The following is a 26,062-nucleotide window of genomic DNA, read 5'->3' as shown; positions in this document are numbered from 1 at the left end:
TGGCTATGAGAGTAGAGGAAGTCAGTGTGGAGTTGAACTTGGATGTCATAGGCAGGCAATTTGGAGAGCAAGGCAGGATGCCAGACTGCATCAAAAGCACACAATATGTCCAGAGAGATGTTCCTGATCTCATGTCTGACATTGAGGCCTCCATCCCATCCATTGTTGGGCGAGTAGAAGCAGCATGTCCAAGATGAAGTGACCTGGTCGGAAACCGAATTGGTGATCTAAGATGAGGTTGTTGGAGAAAGAGATGAAAAGTAAGCTGATTGGTCTGTAGTTAAAGGGATACGTTTTTGCACCTTTTCATTGAATGCTGTAACGTTAGTGGATTTCCAAGCAGATGGAAGATGATATCGGGCAAATGATGGGTGGAAATCGCAACAGAGCAGGTTTTTAGGACAAATGAACTGATACCGCCCTTTCCAGTAGCAGAGTCAGAGTCAAGCTTTGCCAGAAATGTTGTCACCTTCTCTGGACCAAAAGACAAAGATCCCAGGAGCAGTTAGGTGTGACTGGGTAGGGTGGGTACAGAAAGAAAAAGTGGGGTTAGGGACATAAGACGAACCACTTACTTGCGACAGCAGCTTTCTGTTACGTCCCAAACGCTGCACTTCCAGGGCCCGGCGCAAGAGGGCCCTCTCTGCCGGGGACACAGCTTCTTTCAACATTGTTACCAACTCTCCTGGCTCACTGCCCTGTCCTGCATGCAGGCTAAACAATAGGTGATAATCATGACATCAGGCCTGCCTGTTTTGCAGCAGAATTAAATTACACAGAAGTTGTGTTAGACAAACCGATAATAGCGGCAGTTTAAATAAACAGATTGCAGACATCGACTGCTCAACAAACCCCTAGATTATTACTTTAGGTTCACAAAAAACTGGTTGAAGTCAGGAAGATCCACGTTCAAAGATGAAGTAATGACCACCGAGGATGGCTGTCCAACAGGCAAGGCCCAAGGGGCACGTTTTGACCACAGACGTAAAAATAGACCGATTAATTGATTCGATTTTGGTGAAGATCCGGATACAGAATACTCAAAATTTCTTAAATGATTCTTCACCATTGAGTGATTGCGATAAACCCGATACATAGCACGACATCTCAAAACATTGCGGACGGGTTATGACAAAACTTGCTGGATGAGTTGGGTAGGTAAGAAGAACAAGCCGATTAGATTTTGGTTATAAGGTGTGGATGCAGATCGGACTTTAGCTAAAATCTAAACCAAACAAGAAAGAGCAATTAGAGATTTCAGACCCTCGCCAGGACGTGCTTTTAGTGTTTTTTAAGGCTTTTGTGTTCAAACAAATATGGCGGTGGAACCAGTGACTGATGACGGCATCATTTTTTTTTGTCCACCAATTTATCCCGAGATGACGCTCAATAAATTTCATCTTGATCGTATGAAGTTTTGTACTTGTCAAATTATGACATCAAAATGGAGGAACCTATGACATCATCATTAACATATTTTATTCCCAATGGAGAGTTCTTTACAATGAGCCATGTCTCCAAGTTTTTCTATGCAGCGCTTTTGGAGATATAGTGGTGCAAAGTTTTTTGGTTTTTCCAACATGGCACCAGTACCACATGACCTATGACGTCATGATTACCATTAAAAATTATACAGGAAGAAGTCCATCTATGGTGGAAATTTCCTGTCAATCGGACCAATGGTTGCAGAGAAAATCATATTTATTCTGTGTGGACAAACAGACAGACAGACAGACAGACAAACGAAAAATCGCTCATAGAGCAACACTTGGCAAAACAGAACAAAATGAATGGCACTCGGTAGAGCATCCTTTTGACCTCACAAATAATTTGTGGTTGAATTATGTGACCTGATATGCAAATTGCCTTCAAATTTTAAGTTAATCAGATGAAAATTGGCAATTTTAGAAATTTGGCCTATGTTGAACTTTTGGCTTAGGTTGACCTCTAAATTAGTTGGTGGTTGGTTTCAGTAAGCCGACATGCAAATCCTAATCAGATTTCAAGTCAATCGGATGAAAATTGAGGATTTTAGAAATCTGAGAATAGTGGTTGACCTTAGGCCTATGTTGACCTTTTGGCCTGTGTTGATCTCAAAAATAGTTGGTGATTCAATTCAGTTAGCTGATATGTAAATCCTATTCAAATTTCAAGTCAATCGGATGAAAATTGAGGATTTTAGAAATTTGAAAAAAAGTGGTTGACCTTTGGCCTATGTTGACCTTTTGACCTTAAACATATATAGGATTTGTGGGACCATGAACTCTATCATTTGGTGAAGTTTCGTGAAGATTGGTTTAAAACTGTGACCTGTAGGCAAGTATACGTGAGCGGACAGACAAACACACAAACCGGAGTGATCAACATACCTGTCCAAAAAAAAACAATTTGCCTAGTAACAAACAGACTCAAATGTAATACCCTCTCCTCAGGCGAAGGTAAAAAAATCTAATCAGGTGCCAAATTAAACGTAAACTGTTCAGCCTGGCAGAGGTGTGTGCTCTACCGAGTGCCGTTCTCGTAAAGTACTGTATTGATTTTAAAAATTCTAAACAATAATGTACAAAGGTGATCGTCGTAAAATGTAACCATCAAACTTCCCCACCTGTAAGGTAATATCGCCTTAACGATCTTCTTAATGCTCCCAACACGAACAAACTCGGTGAATCCCTGTTGAAGCAACCTGAGATGTATAGAGTATCAAACAGTAAAAGTTAGGGTCACACATCCATCGTCAATTCAAAGTGAACTCACCATCTCTTATCCAAGCTGAAGATTTCACTTCCATCTCAGGCTAATAATCGAGTTAAACGTTTGCATGGATTTTAGCCGATACATTCCTTAGCTCCGAATCGCATAAATCGCAGGATTATAAATAACGTTTACATACTTGACATAAATAAAAACCGGACTCACCCCAACAAAACTCCATCCACTGCCGTGTTGGTGGCAGCAGAAACTAAGACCCTCCAAGGGGAGTTACCAGGTCTTGGTACGGCTGCTTTGAAGACTCGAGAAAGGAAGCACACAATTACAGCGAGGAGGAAACTCTTTCCAGCTCCAAATACTCCTGGATAAGGGATATAGAGGATTTGCAATGTAAAAAGCTACCATTATGGTACCATTGTAAACTGGTTCGATAAAGTTTAACGACACTGTAATTTGCCAAAGGTAAGAAATACAGAACAGATTTTGAGGCAATTTAGAACTGGTATTATTTAATTTTCATGGGGGTGAGTTGCTTGAAGGATGAAGTGGGACAAATCGTTGTGGACCCAGATGGAATTAAAGGAAGGTGGAAGAGATATATGGAAATGCTGTTGAATGCAGAGAATGAATGGGATGCCAACATCGAGAGTAACCCAGCTTTAGGACCGGCAGAGAAGATAACTGAGAAGGAAGTTGAGGAAGCAATAAAAGCAATGCAGAGTAGAAAAGCAGGAGGGCCGACGGGAGTTGTGGGAGATATGTTGAAGGCAGCGGGAAGTTAAGGTGTGAAGAGAATGACAGAGATCTGTAATCTGGTGGTGAAAGAAGGCCGCATTCCAGTGGATTTGGAACTGAGTACCCTCATCCCTCTATACAAGGGGAAAGGTGACCCTCTGGAGTGTGGCTCGTATCGAGCGACAAAGTTATTGGAGCATGGAATGAAGGTATTGGAAATGGTGTTGGAGAGGAGGATAAGGAAGAAAGTGAAGATCGACGAAATGCAGTTTGGATTTATGCCAGGAAGAGGAATGACAGACACGCTTTTTATTGTAAGGCAGTTGCAGGAGAAGTACATGGAGAAGAGGAAGAAGTTGTTTCTTGGGTTTGTTGATCTGGAGAAAGCATTCCATAGGGTTCCACGCGCAGTAGTGACATGGGCATTGGGGAAGTTAGGAGTGGAGGAATGGTTGATCAGAGTAGTGATGGCAATGTACAAAAGAGCGCGCACAGCTGTAAGGACGAAGGACGGGAACAGTGGTGAGTTTGAGGTGAAGGTGGGAGTGCATCAAGGGTCGGTACTAAGTCCACTACTATTTGTAGCTGTGATGGAGGTGCTGGGTCGGAATGTAAAGGAGGGTTTACCGTGGGAGTTGTTGTATGCAGATGATCTGGTGTTGATTGGGGAAAGTATGGATGGACTGAAGGAGAAGATGAACAAGTGGAAGGAATTTATGGAGACAAGAGGTCTGAAGGTGAATATCGGAAAAACGAAGGTGATGGCAAGTGGTAAAGCATGTGGTGAGGTGGAAAGAACTGGGAAGTGGCCGTGTGCTGTGTGCAGGAAGGGTGTCGGAGTGAACTCCATTCAATGTACAATGTGCGCTGAGTGGGCTCATCAAAAATGTAGTGGTTTGAGAGGGTCATTAACCAGTGTGGCATCTACATTCAGGCGTAAGGTGTGCACAGAGGGAGCTGCAGATGGAGGAAATGTTGAGTTGGATCTTGGAGACGGCGTGAAGCTGGAAGGTGTGAAAACATTTTGTTACCTAGGAGACATGCTGAATGGAGAAGGTGGATCAGACTCGGCAACGGTTGCTGGAGTGAGATGTGCATGGAGGAAGTTTCGGGAACCGAGTGGCGTGCTGACGAGGAGGGGAGTGTCGATGAAGCTGAAGGGAAAGGTGTATGCTGCATGTGTTAGAAGTGTTATGATTTATGGGAGCGAGACATGGGTAATGAACGTAGAGCAGCAACGATGGCTGGAAAGGGTGGAAATGCGAATGGTTCGGTGGATGTGTGGAGTATCGTTGAGAGAGAGGAAGACAAATGATGAATTGCGAAAGATGATGGGAATAGTGCCTATGATGGATGCTGTGAAGAAAAACAGGTTGAGATGGTTTGGTCATGTGTTGAGGAAGGATGAAAGTGACTGGTTGAGAAGAGTGATGGAAATGAATGTAGAAGGAAGTAGAGGATGGGGAAGACCGAGAAAGACTTGGCTAAAGATGGTGGAAGAAGAAATGCGGGCAAGGGGGTTAACAAGGGGAGATGCAGAAAATAGGGCAAAATGGAGAAGATTGTCATGGGACCCACAAGGCTAACGCCCGCTCTAGCAGGGAAAATGGCCTTAAAATGCCTGTTGTTGTTGTATTATTAAATTTTCATCAAGTGGTATTGTGACTGATATTGTTTTTCAAGAGGCACCAGTTACCTTTAGCCTCACGTACCTTGGATAAGGGTGACCGATTGAGGTGAATCTCCTGACACCATAGCGGACACCTGCCTTAGAGCGGCGGTCTGTTCAGCATTCAGGCCTAGGCGTCTCTCTATCTGTTCCAGCTCGGATGCCAAATGTTTTGCATCCAGGGTTGAACTTTGGCTAGAACACTGGCGTGGAGGCCTGAAGCCAGGCCGGACTGCTTGCACCGCTGCTGTAGCTCGGGATGGCCTACAGTCGAGAAAGGTGTTAGGTTATTCAGATTGTAATTGTCAAGCAAGACCGTAGCAAGTACATCCACATATACATATGTGGTATACATGAACAGTGCCTTCAGAAAGTATTCACACCCAATGACGTTAATTAATCATCTCAGACGGCGTCAGTAGTTGCTTAGGAACCTGCCATACCGCGGAGTTATCTGCGGCTTGACAGGTTCAGGGTCAAAGCTTGATAATCGGATATATATATATATATATATATATGCTATATTTGCTACCTGGGCTTATCTACGGTAATGGGGTATATTTGTGTTACATGGAGGACAAAAAATGAAGCTGATGAGCAGATTCTCATTTTTACATATTTCATTCTTTAGAGTGCACACTATCCAAAACTATAAAGATAAGGATAACTTTTTGTTTATAATAAATTATGCCGGCAGAGATAGCTCACGCTTCAGGCATGGTAACGCTACGAACGGGGACAGACAAAAGGCACAAGAATAGCAATAAAAAATACAGAGATAGCACCTCTTTGAGTTTGACATGTCTCAGTGTGTCATTTCAGTATGATTAAACTCCATGTGTTGAAAATACATACTTTTCCTGGGGGTGAAATACCAAAAGTTTTGTCAGTGACAAATATTCTGAACTTATTGTCCCACATTAATTTATTTTTTTTAAACCAAATACTCATTGAACACCTTTAAAATACATCATAATACAGCTTTGCAATCCATCAGTCATGTATACCTTAAATTTATCAAAATCGAGAGACTTTCTGTTGAACTGGATCTGCATAAACCTACCTGCCATAATATTGAACATATGGTAACGTTGGTAACGGGGACAGAATGCAATTCTACATTTTGCGATCGTTTTGTTCGCAAACGATCATCTCTTCACGCAAAAAACATCTACAGCATAATGAAGCTGGTGTTCTACACAATTGTAAGAACTTGAAAATATGAATTAAAATTAACAACAAATCAGTGAAAACCTATCTTTCACGTTCGTAATTTCAGGGACAGACGCCATAACGAACGTGCACTACATTTTTGAAAATTCAGAAAAAATATTAAACGACTTCAAAAAAAAAAAAAAACGCTATAAGTTTACTTAATGATGTTGTAATTATTATTATAGAGATAAGCGAAAGAACTTGACCTCATATATGTGATTCTAATCATGTTTTATTTTGATATAAGTTGGCGTGTCACGTTTTCACCCTTTTGTAGGAGGGTGGATATGGAACTTCATTTGAAATAAAAATCCAACGAAGTATTTTATTTGCACCAAACTATCTCTGGTATCTCTCCAGGGTGTGCCACATCTGAATTTAATATTTTGTACGACAAAAAATCATTGTGCTTTCGTCAGTTCAGTTAACAATAGAGGCATGCCACAAATGTCCCAATACCGTAGATAAGCCCACCTATAAATATACCTATATATTTGCTACCTCGGAGACATGCTGAATGGAGAAGGTGGATCAGACTCGGCAATGGTTGCTAGAGTGAGATGTGCATGGAAGAAGTTTCGGGAACTGAGTGGCGTGCTGATGAGGAGAGGAGTGTCGTTGAAGCTGAAGGGAAAGGTGTATGCTGCATGTGTGAGAAGTGTTATGATTTATGGGAGTGAGACATGGGTCATGAATGTAGAGCAGCAACGAAGGCTGGAAAGGGTGGAAATGCGAATGGTTCGGTGGATGTGTGGAGTATCGTTGAGAGAGAGGAAGACAAATGATGAATTGCGAAAGATGATGGGAATAGAGCCTGTGATTGATGCTGTGAAGAGGAACAGGTTGAGATGGTTTGGTCATGTGTTGAGGAAGGATGAAAGCGACTGGTTGAGAAGAGTGATGGAATGAATGTAGAAGGAAGTAGAGGATGGGGAAGACCGAGAAAGACTTGGCTAAAGATGGTGGAAGAAGAAATGCGGGCAAGGGGGTTAACAAGGAGAGATGCAGAAAATAGGGCAAAATGGAGAAGATTGCCATGCGGACCGCAAGGCTAACCCCCGCTCTAGCAGGGAAAATGGCCTTAAAATGCATGTTGTTGTGTTGTTATATATATATATATATATATATATATATATATATATATATATATATACATATATATCAAGCTAAGCTAAGATATTAGTAGTATATACAGTATATATAGGTATATCTCCCCTTTTAAGTATATATATATATATATAGATATATATATATATACTAGCAGAAGTACCCGGCATTGCCGGGTGGGGGAGGAGAGGGGAGGGGGGCGGGGAGGGGAACGGGGGGGAGGGGAGAAGAGGGGGGGAGGGGAAGGGGAGGGGGAGAGGGGAGAAGAGGGGGAGGGGGAGAGGGGAGAAGAGGGGAGGGGGAGAGGGGAGAAGAGGGGAGGGGGAGGGGGAGAGGGGAGAAGAGGGGGGGTGGGGATGGGCAGGGGGAGGGATGGGAGGGGGGATGGGAGTGGGGAGTGGGGAGGGGAGGGGGGAGGGGAGGGGAGGGGGGAGGGGAGGGGTTGAGGGAAGGGGGGAGGGGGGAGGGGGAAGGGGGGAGGGGGAGGGCAGGGGGGAGGGGGAGGGCAGGGGGGAGTGGGGAGGGGGAGGGGTGAAGGGGAGGGGGAGGGGGAGAGGGGAGGAGGGAGGGGGAGGGGGAGAGGGGAGGAGGGAGGGGGAAGGGGAGAGGGGGAGGGGGGGAGAAGGGGAGGGGGTAGGGGAGAGGGGAGGTCGAGGGGGGAGGGGAGGGGGAGGGGGGAGTCGTCAATTGAATGTCGCATTTATTTTTTATTCCCTGTCAAATGGCATTGGTCCCGCATTCCGAACCCGGACGTCGGAAGTCATTGTCGTCAAATAAATGTTTCACTCTCTGTCACATGCCGTTGGTCCCATGTCAATCGGATGAAGTTGAAAAATTAACGTTACGAAGTTTCTCTGGGACGTACTGATTCCGAATATGAAGTTTAAAAATTAACGTTCCGAAATATGCTGATGACGTCATAATTTAAAAACGCGAAGTTTTTAAAATTTTAAGGTGTGCTGTAGTTGCTCTGAGACGTACTGATTCCGAATATGCCTTTGGTTTTGCCCTGCGATGAGTAGTTCTCGAGTTATAAGAGGACAAACAAACAAACATACTTTCCTGCTTTATATATACAGTCGTCCCTCGCTATATCGCGGTTCACTTTTCGCGGCTTCGGTACATCGCGGGTTTTTCTCGCTAGTATATGTAAAATTATATCGCGGATTTTTCGCTATATCGCGGGATTTTGCGGTATAAATGGATTTTTATATACTATTATTTTAAATATTTTTGTGGTAAAATAAGCATTTTCTAGCCTAAAAAATTAAAAAACGTAAAAAAATAAGAAAAATACAGTTATTAAAACATATTACAAGAAATAAAATACTGTACATAGTGTACAGTAGAAGGAGAGACAAAGAGTCGTGCGTATGGAAAACGCAGATGCGGCAGCTTCCACTTGCGCTCGTTACCCACGTAATGGGTAACTGTAATGCTCTTTTCTGGCTGTGCAGTACATTCATCATCGTCATCAGTACTGCACAGCTAATTCATCATCATCTTCATCACGCAAGTTGTAGTATTGAAGAGCCGGGGCTCTTGCTTGATACGGACGAAATGACGGGCAAGACACAAACTCGTCCGAGAAGATATTTATTCTCAAAACCAACTCGGGAACACTGAAAAGCCCATTTATCGGGCTGCATTATAAAGCACAAACAGGAACCGAAACCGAAAGCCACGCCTCTCAAGCGTGGCGTGCTTCGGTGGTCACGTGATCAACAGGTGTAGCTGATTATACCCGCACGCGCGACACGCTTTGGTGGTCACGTGACCAGCCACTTGCGCCGCGGATCCCCGCCAGTGACGTCACCGGCTGGAGCAAGGACATTCTGATGCTGGTCTTGCTTGGGGAACCCATGGGTTGCTACAGTATCTTCAATGGTGAGTACCCATTAGAATTTTATATGTTGTTAAAATTACGTATGTTTAAGAGTGTAAAAAGTGTTTAAGAGTATAGGAAGTGTTTATAAGAGTATGGGAAAGGTTAATAAGAGTGTGGGAAAGGTTAATAGGAGTGTGGGGAGGGTCATAAAGCTTAAAAATATATATAAATAATAAAATAAAAATATGGTCGCTACTTCGCGGATTTTCGTCTATCGCGGGGGGTTCTGGAACGTAACCCCCGCGATAAACGAGGGATCACTGTATATAGATAATAATAATAATAATTCATTTATCTTGTATCGCGCTTTTCATGAAGCCCAAAGGCGCTTTGACAGAGTGCAAAACATATATATATATATATATATATATATATATATATATATATATATAAGTAGTGTAATAATGTTGCTTCTGGGACACCTCCGTTTAACATGGGAAATCCCTATCTAATGTCATTTACCCCCTTGTCTTTTTCAAAAATCATAAACACCTCTATTTCTCCCACCCTCATCTTTATGAACCTTTTGTCTGTAGTACCTATCCTTAATGTTGTTCATTAGACCACTCAAACACTACAAATATTTGTTTTCTCTTATAGACCTATCATCCTTCTTCTACATATCATCTGGCAGATTAATCTTTGACCCATTCACTTCCATATTAATTCTTTCCCTCCCTCATTGCCCCTAAAGACCTCTATTTCTCTCACCCTGTTCTTTACGAACCTTCTAACCTTTTGACATGTTATCCTTATTCATTAGACCACTTAAACACCTGTGATCCTTCTGACCTCATGGACCTTTTAACCTTTTACTCTTAATATCATCTGGTGAATATAACCCACTCAAACAACGACCCTACAAATATTTGTTTATGCGTGGGAAATAATTTAATTCTCCTACAACTCTCTTCACCATCTAATACATTAACAAAAAATATGTTTGAGTTTGGTTCTTTATTAAGATATTTTAACTGAGCTAAGATAAAATGGTAAACCTCCCTCAATGTTCTTGTTTGAGCACCTCCAGTGCCACATACCATTTTAAAATTAAAGTATATATTTTCCTGACAACCATCAAAGTTTTCCGTCCACTCAAAAATATTTCCATCTTTTTTACCCAATTCACCGGTATTTAAATTAATTCTCTTATTTGTTTTGTGAATTTTTTTACCAGTTGCCTTTTCAATTATACCTATTTGATATTTTTCACATTCATTATGTTTTCCATTTATATACCAAGGTTGATTACACCTCCACTCTTTAGTCTGGTTGATACTTGGTTCTATCATTTATATAATAGTAAAAAAGGCGGCGGTAGCCCGTTAAAATCCCCAACCCCCCCCCTTTTTAACTTATCACTTATATATATCTTATCACTTATATATATCTTATCACTTATGTATATCTTATCACTTATATATATCTTATCACTTATATATATATCTTATCACTTATATACTTATATAACCATAAGGGAGACTATCAATTCCATTTTCTAAAATAAACCTCTTATCATCAAAAGCCCCCAATGCTTTCTTATTTATCTCTTCTGAATATAATTGATGTTTATAACTTCTTATTCCATTAATCTTTCTAAACTCTTCTTTCTTTGTTGTTAAACAGTTATAATAATCCTTAAAGTTTATTGTTTCTTTAATAACATTTTTCTTTACACCTTTTAACTTCTTATCAGTCTTTTCAACGTTATTCACAATGTATTTATAAGCATAAGCCTTTGACCTCAATCCCACAAATTCACTCATAACATTTCCTCCTAATTCATCCTTGAACTTTCCAATCACCTTTTTATTTTTAGAAGAGAACAACTCACTCTCTGGACTGTAATTACTCGTGTCATAGATATTAATGTCTCTTTTCATGTCTGAATAAACATCGTTGGTATTAATTTTCAAAATAAAACTATCTGTATCCATATAAAGTAGATTAACATCATTTTGATATTTCTTCCTCAAGTTATTATAAAAGTAATCATACATTAATGACTTTGATAAATCAAGAATTGTTGTTCCAATATAAATAGGTTTGTTCATTTCAATACTCTCTTTAATCAAATGGATCGCACAAAAGTTCTCAGTAAAGACCTCAGCTCGAGTAAAACTCGGTCTATTAATTAATTTTGATGCTTGTTCCCAAGATGTTGATAGTCTGATATTTTGTCTTTTCCTCACATTCTCCATAGTCTTACCAAAGACCGCATTATTCATCAATTTATAAAAGTCTTTCTCAAAATCTGTTTTTGACTCTGTTCTTCTTTGTGTATTAAAATCAATGTACCCCTTTAACCAATGACTTTGATTGAACTTTAGAACCCTATGGATCTTCTCTACTCTTAGACCTTTTGATAAATATTGTCGCAAATTTCTTTGGTGTAGAACATAATTTTTCTTGTTATATAATGTAGTAAGTAATTTTTCTGTTGATTCACCTATATCAAACGATCGTTGATAATCACTCAACCATTCTTTCTTTGGACTTTCTTTCTCACAAGCAAATGGGAGATCTTTGTGTAGGTTATGGAGTTCCTCTGGATATTTTAAATCAATTTCAAAATAATAACCAACTTTTTCTTCATCCAATTCTTTTTGTGTAGAGATACATACATCTTGTAAAACGTTTTTGTAGTCTTTTTCCTTTACCCATCTAAGTTTTCCATAAGGAAGAGCCTGAGACATTGCCCAGCCATACAGGTTGTTCGCGTCATAGTACATCAAGTAAGAACTCTCTTTCGTTGGATCATAATTTGGAAGATATTTGTTATTTGCTTTTGCGTATCTACTCGAGCAGACTTGTGAAATTCCACCTCTTTTTGCCTTTTCAATCATCAAAAGCATATCAACATCGGTTATCAAATCCAAATCTTGTTTTGTCATTTTCAACATCGCACTCCAGGCCAATCCAGGTGCTGTGTAGTAGTGAGCAGGATCCAATCCATATCCAGTGCGACAAACAGATCTAAAGGCTTCAAATACATCGGCCAATAAAAGCACATCAGTTTTGAGATACAAATCGTGATACTCGCCAAGATTCTTGATGTTATATTTTTCCCAAACATTTTGTGCGTGTACATAATCTTTATCAGATATATGACTATTATTTAATTTGTTATAGAAATTTTCTTTTGAAGGAAGTTGTGTTTCATTGAATCTCTCAAATGAGTCCATATAGTCATAGGGGTAAATTCCCTTTTGTGTTAGAAAATCTTTATCTAAAAAATACTCTGAAAGACATGGAAACTCTTTTAGATTTTGAACCAAGTTAACCAATGGACTTGCCATGAATTTAAATGTATCAAGAAATCTGATATGAGTAATAGGAGATGTGTGAATTGTTTTTGTGAATGAAATGTATTTCTGATCCGTGTTTGGAATTGCTGAGATACTTCCAGAAGTCTTTGAGAGTTCCTTGATAAATAGATGTGTATCATAATGAGCGTTGTTATGAAGAAAGACAGGAATGAAAGAGGGGAGTTGATAATTAATATTACAACTTTGATGAGCCGGACCTCTATATTTACCAGTGAGATGACAATGGTCTCTAACCTTTAGACCTTTACCAATTTTCTCCTCACAAATATGACAGACATTGTTTTTTATAAATTCCCTTTTTTCTTTACTTGTTAAGGACATTGGTTTATTGGTTTCTCTCATTATCTTGGTTAATCGAACACAGTCTTTTTCTAGTCGTTTCACAAACTCCTCTGGGGTATTTGAGCCTCTATACATCTCTAACTTGTTATATTTATCACCAACGGATGATTTGATATAATAACAAAAACCACAAGGAGTATGTTTTTGATATTTATTTGTGTATGATTCTTTTGGATCTTGAGAAGCAGTATCAATTTTTTCTAAAATACTTTCAAAATCAGCATATATAACAAATGGATGTTTGATCTTTTTATTTTCATCTTTGAATGTGATCTTTGAGCCTTCTTTAGGCATATTGATTACCGTTGATTTATGTTCGCCACAATAATTTGAATGTTTATCTAATCTTTCTTGTGAATTGAAGAAGTTAAGACAACGCAAACAAATATATATTTTATTTGTTCTCTTACAGACTTGTGGTTTTATTAATTTAGCAATATCTTTGATGTATGTATAATGTGAATTTTCGTCTGAATTAAAATATAGAAGATTAATATGAGTTTGTTTACAATTGTCAGAAAGCTTTAAAACCTGAATGTTGTTTGTTTCTGTTAGACCATAAACATTAACTGATAAATTATTCATCTTTTCAAATTTAGGAATATCATTTAAAGTCATCGGAAACTTTAGATCTTTCGTATTTAATGTATTCTCATATTTTTTATAATGAGATACTCTTTCATCATGAAAATGTGGAGGATGTAAGTGTGCTAAAATAGACCAGAGAAAACATTTATTGTCTTTATTTTTGATATTGATAACTGCTTTTCTATTTTTGATAACACTGGGTAAATCAATGTAAGAAGAAGCTTTTAGAGGATCTGATTTAAGAATATGAATGTCTATGTAAATAATTTTTCCTATATTGAATCCACTTCCTACGATTGAATTATCCACATCTTGCTCTTGTTTAATAAGTTCATCATAGACTCCTGATGTTTTAAAATCTTGATATGAAGATATAAAGTGTGGCTCAGTTCTCATGTATGGTGCATCTATAACTCCTTCATCCTTTGTCATTTCTAATTTTACTCCCATATAAAATTTAAGTGGTTTCATTTCCTTTAGTGTTTTTTCAATCAACGTTTGAACAGCAGGTTTAACTATTTCTACAGCATCAACTATAGACTCTGGTTCAGGAGGTTTGAAGTTAAAGACTCTTATTTTAATATGTCCTTTGAATGCTCCATCAGAGTTTTTAGTTGTGATAAAATTTGATAAATGTAGATTTGTTTTAAGATGTATTTTGAAGCCTTTCTTGAGGATATTTTTATTACATGTAGAACAGTGTTTTGTTTCAGGTGGAAGAGGGGAAAGTTTGTTTAAAATGTTGTATGTATGTTTTGCGGTGAGAATATGTTGTTTATAATATTTTACTTCCTTCTCGCAAGTATCACAATAAACCATATTTATAGCGTGAGAAAACGTGGTGTTTTATATATATCACTGTGCTTAAAATAAAACACTTTTGAGCTTTACAGCTCCGTTTTATATATATCGCTGTGCTTAAACTAAAACACTTTTTCACTCAGAATCATCTAAGTCATAACTATCACATGAATACTCAGAATCATACTCAGAGTCATCAATAAAGCTACTCTCATAGCTATCATTTGAGCACAAACTATTAGTATCATAACTATCATCTGTGTTCAATGAAATACTATCATCACCATCGTCCAAGTTCAATGAAATACTATCATCACTATCGTCCGAGTTCAATGAAATAGTAAAATCTTCACTGCTGTATTGACTCATATTTAATTAGCAAGAAAAATATTCCCATCAATATCTATATACTTTCTTTCATTAACAGATTCAATCTCTACAATTTTTATATCAAAAGTTATCTTTAAATAATCTCTAACTATCATAGAACGAAATGACATTTCACCAGAAATATTAACATCATTCATTTTACTTAGATCTACACCCTTTGGATTATTAAAGAAAATACAAATGTCTCCTCTAGAATTATTAATGGTCTTATCATTCTTTTTCAAAGTATCGTGGTCAATCACTTTTTCAAGCTTTGAATAAATTGCCAGGAGTAGAGGAGAAACTTTTGTTAGATTTACTTTAATGGATGTCTTTCCAGGTATAGTTAGAGCTCTTCCTTTAAATGAAATAGAGGGGCTCATGTTATTTTCCATAACTGGTTTTACCCAAAAATTTCCATATTTATCTTTGTTCAATTTAACATCTTTGACATATTTTTCTATATCTTCCACCGAAGTAGAGATTGATTGAAATTTGTCTTTTGTGCTTTGAAACATTGTATTTATTAATGAATAAACTTGCGTTTAGTTTAAGTAAAAATTTACCACATAAATATGATAAGTTCTGAAGGATATTTAGAATTTCCAGACTCTCCATATGATAAATTAGAGAATTGTCCGGCTTGTGATAGAGTGGGGCTTAATGATGAGGATTCATATAAACAATGTTTATTCTGTGATTATATTCTAATTAATGATAATAAGAAATATAAAAAAACATATAACTCTTTTAAATTAGAACCAAAAATGAATTACTTTACAAGATTAATAAGAGAGATGAATGTTAAGCATTATGGTGATAATACACCATTTCTTACAAGGAAAGAGACTCTTTGTATTGAGGAAATGTATAAGGGTTTAATGATATTTATTATTCAAAATAATTTTAATGGAAATGTTAATACAAGATACTACATAAATAAAATAATGAATTATTTTGAAATTAAACCCGAACTCAGGATAAAATATAGAGTTTCTAAAATAGCTCAAAAAAAGTTGGATGACTTGTTTTCCAAATATATAAATGAATGATTTTTTACCCGTTTGGGAAAATAAGATAAAATTTAATAACCATAAAAACATTCCAAATTCATTGAGATGTCTAATAGTTGGTTCAAGCGGATGTGGGAAAACCTGTTTACTTTTAAAGATGCTCCTTGGTCCTAATTTTTTAGATTATGATAATTTAATAATTTTTACAAAGTCAAGTTTTCAACCCGAGTATCAACTACTCTCACAGGGTTTTAATGCAGGTCTTAAAAAGGAAGACATTATCGGTTTATTTAAACTTCAAAACAAACTGAATGATTATAATATTGAAGATATAATACAATTATTTTGTGATACACAGAAATCAAAATCGAAACCCATAACTTGTATTCTCAGTGATAATACGGATGATATACCTTCACCTCAAGATTTAGATAAATCAAAAAAGAACCTCGTCATCTTTGATGATTGTGTTAATGAGAGAAACCAAACAGTAATGGATAGCTACTATACAAGAGGGAGACATTCTTCTTGTAATTGTATATATCTTAGTCAATCATATTTTCAACTCCCTCGACGCTCAATAAGAAACAATGCCAATACTTTTATTTTATTTAAGTTAAATTCAATAGATGTAAATAATTTTTGGAGAGATAATTGCTCTACGTTATGTAGTAAAAAAGAATTTGAAAATTATATGAAACACACGATTGGAAAATATAATTATATTGTTGTGAAACAAGATGAGATACTAAATGATATTTTTCAATAAATAAATACAGAAAATGAATACCGAAGAAAGAGAAAGAAAGTTTAAGGAACATCAACAATTAGTTTCAAAAGTTGTTAAACAACAGGAAGAGATAAAGAAGAAACGGAGACAGAAACTAACTGGTGAAGAAGCCTTTGAAAGAAAACAAGAGAAATTCTTTAAACCACTTTTGAAAACTCAACACTCACCTACAGTTCCCACGGTAGAATTTACTCCGAAAAAACTTCAAATGCTCAAAGATTTTAGTCAGATAACAAAACAAGAACTTGGTGAATTAGAATATGATGACGAGGGATTATTTCGGAAACTTGAGGAGGTAAATCAACCCCCTAATTATGTTGTGGAAGCTCTTCAAAACAATGAATATTCGGCGGGTTCAAAAACCAGAGCAGGTCTCATTCCAACAGAAGAACCAGCAGTGTTTCATCTTGTGGAAGAAAAGGTATTGATATTTAATGATGAATTGATGTTCTTGAGTTCTACTCAACCAAATGTTAAATTAACTCCAAGATTAATGTTTCTTCTAACAAACCCCGGATTCAGCGGTTCAAAATATTTTGAGGAACCACTTGATATGGAAAGAGAGGAAGATAGGGTATATATTGAGTTGCTAAATGCACTTGATTATGGAGTTTCTGTTGCTGGTAAAAGTAAGAAGAATGAGAAGGAGAAACATATTATTGATGCTTTAAGTAAGCTTGGTTCGGGTGTTAGTTTTCTTCCAAATGACCCATCACAATTAGTTAATAGGCTATTATTGTTGTTAGGTAGTAAGAAGGCTGGAAACAACAATTGTTTTAATGAATCCTCAGCCATTTTAGATCAGTTGATGAACATGAAAATAATTAATAAATGTCAATACAAAGATATTTTATTAGATATTAAATAAGATGAGAAGCACAATTCTTAGTTTTAATTTCACAACGAGCGATTACACAGCTTCATTCCCTTACCCACTACAACTTGACCCCCTTACCTCATATGAGGCATCTTTGTTGTCAATGGAAACTTACAATACCCTTTTTAATATCACAGAGAAAAACAACAAGTTTAGTTATAATCCAGGAAGTGGATATAAAACTATAACCGTTTCACCTGGAGCTTACGAGATTTCTCAAATATCTTCAGAAGTCTCTCGCCTTATGAAAGAAAAAGGTGATGAACCAAAAAATATTGTAATAGATATTCAAAAACACACTTCAAAATCAACTATTAAACTTAAAAATAATTATAAAGTTGATTTCACGATTGAAAATTCGTTTAGAGAGCTATTGGGTTTCTCTTCAAAAAAGATTGAAAATAACGGGACGTTTTACAGTGATAATGTTATCCAAATATCCTCCGGTATAAATTCAGTATTAATTCATTGTGATTTGATTGATGGTGCTTATAACGATGGAATAAGAACAAATACAATATTTTCATTCAGTGCATACTCAACCCCGATTGGTTATAAATTTAATATGGAACCAAAAAATCTTGTCTATTTACCTGTGTCAGGAAAAACCATATACAGAGTAAGTTTTAGGATAACCGACCAAGATAATCGTATGATATCCTTTAATGATGAAATTATATCCATCAGAATTCACCTACGTGAAGTTTTTCAATAAATAAATAATGGTTATTGTGAGAAAACACGAGTTGGGAAAATATAAAATAATTACAGGGGAGGGCATGTTCCTTTCACCAGACTATACAAGGTATGTGGGTAGAGGATACTATAAACCTAAGAGACAACGAGGTGTAGGTCATCAATTTCGAAATAAAGGAGATGGGATAATTGATACTCTAATGGGTATTGGTTCAACCATCCTTAAACATAAAGACCTAATTGATTCAACTGCTTCTGCCGTGGGCTCCGTTGCGGGTGCTATAAAGAGTATAAAAGATGCTCAAAAGGAGTCTCATAAATTACAAGCAATCAAAGAAATAAAAAAAGGTAAAACTCAACTATCTTCACAAGAACGACAAAAAATCATTAAAATACTTGGGTCAGGGTTTCAACAATTTTAATGCTATATAAATACAAGTATGGAAGCGATTGATAGTATCTATGATTTGGATGATACGATTATCATTTCAAACTCCACTAAAAAGGAAGACTATTTTAAGGTAAATGCTATAACAGGAACAGACTGGAATTCAAACGGAACAAAAAGTTTTGAAATAAATAATCAACAAACTTACTTGAATATAGCTGATAGTTTCTTGCTGTGTAAATTTAAATTCACTAAGGCTGCGAATAATACTAATGCTACACTCGTAAATGATTTCTTCTGGAAAATGTTTGACAGTGTCCGCCTGTATATTGGAACACAAGAGGTTGAAGCGGTTGATTATGTCTCTGCTACATCTGAAATGATGAAATTTACACTATATTCGTTTAGTGATAGAATGGGTAAGGGAGCTGTTGAAGGTTTTATTCCTGATATGTCAACGGGTACAAACGCAGACCCTGGTTATAGTCAAAGGAAGTCAATGTATAATGATGAAACAAAAGCAGTGAATAGTTTTACCGTAGCAGTACCTCTTAAAGGTATATTTGGATTTTGCGATTATGATAAAGTTTTGTATGGTCTTAAAATTAGATTTCAACTACAAAGGAATGATAATGTAAATAGGTTGCTTTTTGGGGATGAAAATGCTTTTGGAGACAACAATAAATTTGTTATTAATGATTTGTGTTGGTATATCAGTGAATATACTCCTAATCTTAAAACGGAAGAGATGTTAAATAGAAGACTTAACTCAAAGAAACCGCTAAATGTATCATACCTTAAAAGAAGATGTCAACACGTTAAACTGGAACACACTACCTACACTTGGAATTTGGGTGTTCTTCAAGGAAAGCCACGATACCTCTGGCTCATTTTTAAAAAACCAGATGGAGAGGACGGTACTAATAAGAATAATGCGCTGAGTGATAATGCTAAGGTGAAACAACTTCGGGTTTCTCTTGATGGCACATTTTATCCACGAGATAGATTGGAAATTGATTGGGAAAAAAATGATTATGCGGAAGCCTACAAGTCCTACCAAAAGGTGTGTGAAAGTAATGGTAATAATGATCCTATTTTGGATATGGTTGCGTTTCAAAAACTTTATACAATCTACGCAATTGACCTGAGTTCTCAAAAGGAAACTATAAAGTCTAATCGAGTGGATACTTCTCTATACATTGAAAGAGGGGAGAGTGAAGAGGTTAATGCATATTGTTTGCTTTTGGAGGAAACAGAATTACAGATTAATACAGATAATGGTGTTATGATTAATATCACATAGGTTTTTTCTCATAAATAAATGGTTGGGGTATATGTTAATCAAATCAATCTTAATAAATTAACATCTTGTATTCAAAATCAAAAGCCTTGTATTATTAATGTTAATACAATTCAAAGAAAAGGAGCTGTAAGAATTGATGTTTTACTCACACACACACAAGTAAAAACACTAAATGATGTTGGATCACTTAAAATTAAAATGACGAAACCTATGTTAAAGAAATATTCAATAGATGAGTCAAGAGGAGGATTTCTCCCGTTTCTAATTCCTTTATTTGCTGGTTTAAGTGCGGCGGGAGCATTGACTGGTGGTATTTCAGCAGCGGTAAAAACTGCTAACGAAAGGAAGGCACAACTAAAAGCTCAAAAAGAATTGGAAAGACATAACAAGGAGTTGGAGAAACAAATTAGTGGAAGTGGTGTAATTGTAGATTTTGCTCAAAAACTTGAAAGTCTACCTGATAAAGCTAGATTGTTGGTTGGAGATATGCTTTCCTCTATCGCTCAAGCGGGTGTTAAACTAACTAAACGGGGTAATGGATTGTATCTTTCTCATAAATAAATGGATAAATGGTTTAAACAATTTGGAAAGAATACAACGTCAAATATAGAACTAGCTAAGTATTGTAAAACACTAAAAATTGATAATGTGGTTATTTGTATGAGAGATGAATTAATACATATAAATAAGAATACAAAGAATATTATTATGAATTTAGACACACAGAATGGTTCTCATTGGGTTTGTATTCATAATAGTCAGGATAAATATTATTTTGATAGTTATGGTATGCCACCACCTGTTGAAGTAATACAATTCTTACAGAATGGTGTTTATCAAACATTCCAAGTTCAAGAAATTAATTCTAAATGTTGTGGCCAATTATGTTTATATGTATTATTTCAACTCAACAATAATGAAAATTTTTATGATATCATTTTTTATCTAATATAAATGACCTATGTTGGAAAAGATGGTTCTATCTTTGGAAAATCCTCTCAGGATATTGATTTATCAAATTATTATACAAAGGCACAGGCTGAACGACAAAAATATAGTGTAAGTAAAAATATTAATATGAAGAATACTTATAAATTAATCAATTATCCAAACCCTACAGATGCGAATGACTTGATTAGATTCAGTGATTTATCACAATATATATCTTTAAAGAAAACAGCACGTTTTGTGAAACAAGTAAAATTTACAACCACAACACCTGGTTATACTGACCATACACCTTTCCTCATTGAATTTAACTACCTGCTTACAATTAAATTTTATAAAGAAGGACATTTAGTTAATATGCGAATTAATAAATGGGGGTATGATATGCCTGATTTAGGGTATAATTGGTCTTTTTCAATAAACATAGAAGACCTACATGATTTAAATCAGTCTCGTAAAGAAGAATATTATCCACTTGGTGAAGATAAGGATTTATGTGGAAGTACAATTAGTAAACAACAAATACGTGATTTTAAGAAAATAAAAATATATGATAGTATAGCGATGGTTCGCATGACAAAGAAGGAAGGTAATGAGATAAGGATAGAAAGCCGAGGAATACAAACCGATTTGGTAGTGGGAAGATGGGGTGGTATTACCTGTCATAATATTAATCTCACATATATTTCTGATACATAAATGGCAGGAAGAAGACTACAAGAGAATTATAATTTTTGTATTCAAGGATACCTACAAGAAAAGGGTGCTCGGTATTACATACCTTATGATTTGGAGCATATACATGGGAATTTTGTCATTAAAAACTGGCCTTATACTGATATTGTTAAACCCACAAATAGAGACTTGTTTAAAATATTAAATAAAAATGAACTTCTCAAAGTTATGAAATATAAAACTCTTTTAGAAATCGTCAACAAATCTTATTGGTATCCTATTATGAGAAAAATAATTATAGATACAAGAATATCTCAAAATCCAGATGAGTATATGTATAATATTCTTTGGGGTTCAAACTCAAGGGTAGCAAGGGATGAGGAAGGAGTTGAAGAAGAGAAGGAGGAAAGAGAGAAAAAGGAGAAGGAGGAAAGGGAGAGGGAGGAGAAGGAGGAGAGGGAGAAAAAGGAGGAGAAGGAGGAGAGGGAGAAAAAGGAGAAGGAGGAAAGGGAGAAAAGGGAGAAGGAGGAAAGGGAGAAAAGGGAGAAAAAGGAGAAGGAGGAGAGGGAGAAAATGGAGGAGGAGGAGAGGGAGATGGAAATCAGTGAGATTCATAAAAGATTGAGTGTATTAAAGCAAATAAATCAATCTCAACGCACCGAAGAGGAAATTAAAGAATTAACAACTCTTATGAAGATAATAGTTTCAAAAATAAGAACGTCAATGTCTTCAATTTCAGGGAGGAGATTTAAACGAGAAAGTGGTGAAGAAGAAGAAGAAGAAGAAGGAAAAGATTATGTGATTGATGATGTTGGTGTCATTGACTTTAGTTAGTTTTTATTTGTAAATAAATGGAGGAGAGAGTGAAGGCATTCCTTAGGATTCTTTATGTTTTAAAAATAAAGATTGAAATGTATATGTTGAAAACCAAAAAGGTTTTGATACTCTGTCGGAATTTTTCTGATAAATAAATATGAGTTATTGTCTCAAATGTAAAAAGAAAACTAAATCTAAAAATATCTCTTATGTTAAAGCTAAAAATAATAGAGTTTATCAAAAAGGAATATGTCAAGTATGTGGCTCTAAAAAGTGCCAATTCATCTCTCCTAAAAGAGGAGGAGACATACAAAAGTTTCTGTCAGGAAGTAAATTTACAACAACTGGAATTCCAGGGGAATTACACCTTCCAGGGTATTCTTTCTGTGGTCCAGGAACAAACTTGGATAAAAGATTAGATGAGGCTGACAATCCTAAACCTTGGTCTAAACCTACAAATAGGGTTGACGAAGTGTGTATGAAGCATGATATTGCTTATGGGAAAACCACTACGTTGACTGAAAAACATAAAGCCGACAGCGAAATGTTGTATAATTTGTCTTTGATACAAAATCCAACGTTGAGAGAGAAAGTTGATAGGTTTATTGTGAGAAATTTGATAAATGCTAAATTGAAACTTGGTCTTGGTTATTCCTCAAAAAACTATTAGGCTCTAATGATGTCATCAAGACTGAGGAGCTTTTGGCTGAAGAATTACACAAACCTATAATCACAAAGTTTAAAAGAAGGAAGGTTTATTCTAAATACACCGACCACATATGGTCCGCTGATTTAATTGAATTGAATAATGACAGGGGATACAGGTATGCTTTAACCGTTATTGATTTGAGGAGTAGATTTGCCTGGGTTGTCCCTTTAAAAAATAAAAGGGGTGATACTTTAATGTTAGCCTTTAAGTTAATATTTGATCGGGATAAAAGGAAACCAAAGAAGTTATGGACTGATGAGGGAACAGAGTTCTATAACAAAATATTCATGAAATTTCTTAAGGGGAAGGGTATTAAATTATACAGCACCTTTAATGAAGGAAAGGCAGTTGTTATTGAGCGTTTTAATCGTACTTTAAAAGAGAAATTATATAAAAAATTCACACAACTCGGTTCTCAAAAATGGGTGTATTTAATTCAGGATATTGTCGATAATTACAATAATACAGTTCATTCATCAACAAAATCAAAACCATCGGAAACATTTACAAAATTAGAATATGAAAAGGAGATTAATTTGAGAAAGCCCAAGTTTAAAGTTGGTGATATTGTAAGGATATACAAATGGAAAAGTCATTTTGAGAAAGGTTATACACAAAAATGGACTCGTGAATTATTTAAAATCATTGATGTAATGGATACAGCTCCTTGGACCTACAAATTATATGATTTAAATGGAGAAGAAATCTTGGGTTCATTTTACTCGCAAGAATTACAAAAAACACAAGTAAGCAGGTAATACCCTTGAAAATAATAAATAAATAAATAAAATGTAATGGGGATACGTTTTTAAATCTGTGAACCACAAACACAGAATCCCTCAACTTTTCAGTTGGGGCTTAACTTTTGTTTGTGTGTACAATGGGGATACGTTTTTAAATCTGTGAACCCCAAACACAGAATCCCTCAACTTTTCAGTTGGGGCTTAACTTTTGTGTGTGTATAATGGGGATACGTTTTTAAACCTGTGAACCCCAAACACAGAATCCCTCAACTTTTCAGTTGGGGCTTAACTTTTGTGTGTGTATAATGGGGATACGTTTTTAAACCTGTGAACCCCAAACACAGAATCCCTCAACTTTTCAGTTGGGGCTTAACTTTTGTATGTGTATAATGGGGATACGTTTTTAAATCTGTGAACCCCAAACACAGAATCCCTCAACTTTTCAGTTGGGGCTTAACTTTTGTGTGTGTGTATGTGTGAGTGAGTCATAATAATATACAAACCCTAACCCAACCCCATCCCTAACCCAACCCCATCCCTAACCCAAACCCATCCCTAACCCAACCCATCCCTAACCCAACCCCATCCCTAACCCAACCCCATCCCCAACCCAACCCCATCCCTAACCCAACCCCATCCCTAACCCAACCCCATCCCTAACCCAACCCCATCCCCAACCCAACCCCATCCCTAACCCAACCCCATCCCTAACCCAACCCCATCCCTAACCCAACCCCATCCCTAACCCAACCCCAACCCTAACCCTCACATTCAAAATCCCAACCCTAACCCAACCCCATCCCTAACCCAATCCCAACCCTAACCCTCACATTCAAAATCCCAACCCTAACCCAACCCCATCCCTAACCCAACTCCATCCCTAACCCAACCTAATCCCTAACCCTCACATTCAAAATCCCACCCTAACCCTAACATAATCTTTTTTTTTCTTCTTTTTTAAAAATACGTATTTCTTTTTTTTTCTTCTTTTTTTAAATACGTATTTCATTTTTATTTTTTTCCTCTTCCTCCAATTCTGTCTTTCAAGGCTTTCAAGTTTGAAGAAGTAGAAATGGGAAGAAAGAATTTTCCAGCATTTTCTTCCTCGAACTTTCTTGATATTGCTTAAATCAAGCGTCATTAAACAAAGAACATTGTTCATTGCTTTAGAATGCAAAGAGTCTCCAAGATGTACCCCACAGGTAGAGTCTCCAAAATAAAACCAACTTTCCAAGTTCCCAAGGTATAACCACAATCCTGTTGAGTCTCCAAGATAGGTATCACATTCCGAGTTATCAAAACAAAACCCCCATTCAGAGTCTCCAAAACGAAACCAGTTTTCAAAGTCTCCAAGGTAAAACTCTTTTCCTAATTTTATGAAATTTAGTGAGTCTCCAAGGTAGGCTCCACAGTTAGAACCATCTAGGCAGACCTCATAATTTGTTTTTCCCAAATTTAGTGAGTCTCCAAGGTAGGCTCCACAGTTAGAACCATCTAGGCAGACCTCATAATTTGTTTTTCCCAAATTTAGTGAGTCTCCAAGGTAGGCTCCACAGTTAGAACCATCTAGGCAAACCTCATAATTTGTTTTTCCCAAATTTAGTGAGTCTCCAAGGTAGGCTCCACAGTTAGAACCATCTAGGCAGACCTCATAATTTGTTTTTCCCAAATTTAGTGAGTCTCCAAGGTAGGCTCCACAGTTAGAACCATCTAGGCAGACCTCATAATTTGTTTTTCCCAAATTTAGTGAGTCTCCAAGGTAGGCTCCACAGTTAGAACCATCTAGGCAGACCTCATAATTTGTTTTTCCCAAATTTAGTGAGTCTCCAAGGTAGGCTCCACAGTTAGAACCATCTAGGCAAACCTCATAATTTGTTTTTCCCAAATTTAGTGAGTCTCCAAGGTAGGCTCCACAGTTAGAACCATCTAGGCAGACCTCATAATTTGTTTTTCCCAAATTTAGTGAGTCTCCAAGGTATAACTCTTTGGCTGGGTCATCAAGGTAGAACTCGTTCAGTGGGTTTTGTTTTGATAACTCACAATAAGTATCATCATGGTAGAACTCTTTTTCAGGATTTTGTGGATCTCCAAGGTATAACTCTTTGGCTGGGTCATCAAGGTAGAACTCGTTCTGTGGGTCTTGGTTGTTCAAAAGATCTTCAAACAAAAAAATAACTTTATCCCAAGTTGTGTTAAAAGTAGAATTTTCATTTCGTAGCTCAGATACAATTTCCTCCATCGACAAGAGGTTCGAGTCCAGTTCATCAATCTGAAGGTTGAGCGCTACACAGGTAGTAGGACTCCAAGGAATAGCAAAGTTATCCCATTCCATTTCGGCATAGGAGTCCATTC

At 36.6% G+C, this 26,062-nt stretch overlaps 1 protein-coding gene across 1 annotated transcript in view; it reads right to left on the bottom strand.

The window, feature by feature from the left end:
* Positions 1–26,062, bottom strand: part of ZGRF1 (zinc finger GRF-type containing 1) — a 69,469-nt gene that overhangs the window by 12,637 nt on the left and 30,770 nt on the right. The window contains exons 12-15 of the mRNA XM_068111246.2: positions 5,157–5,377; positions 2,917–3,070; positions 2,606–2,683; positions 576–714 (exon numbers count right to left, since the gene is read on the bottom strand). Of these exons, the coding sequence (XP_067967347.2) occupies positions 576–714; positions 2,606–2,683; positions 2,917–3,070; positions 5,157–5,377 (592 nt within the window). The remainder of the gene's footprint in view (positions 1–575; positions 715–2,605; positions 2,684–2,916; positions 3,071–5,156; positions 5,378–26,062) is intronic.

The sequence above is a fragment of the Myxine glutinosa genome, chromosome 3 (genome assembly GCF_964187855.1).
Source record: "Myxine glutinosa chromosome 3, kmMyxGlut1.1, whole genome shotgun sequence".
Lineage (NCBI taxonomy): Eukaryota > Metazoa > Chordata > Myxini > Myxiniformes > Myxinidae > Myxine > Myxine glutinosa.
The sequence above is the reverse complement of the archived record's forward strand: the minus strand, read 5'-3'. Positions and strand labels throughout refer to the sequence as shown.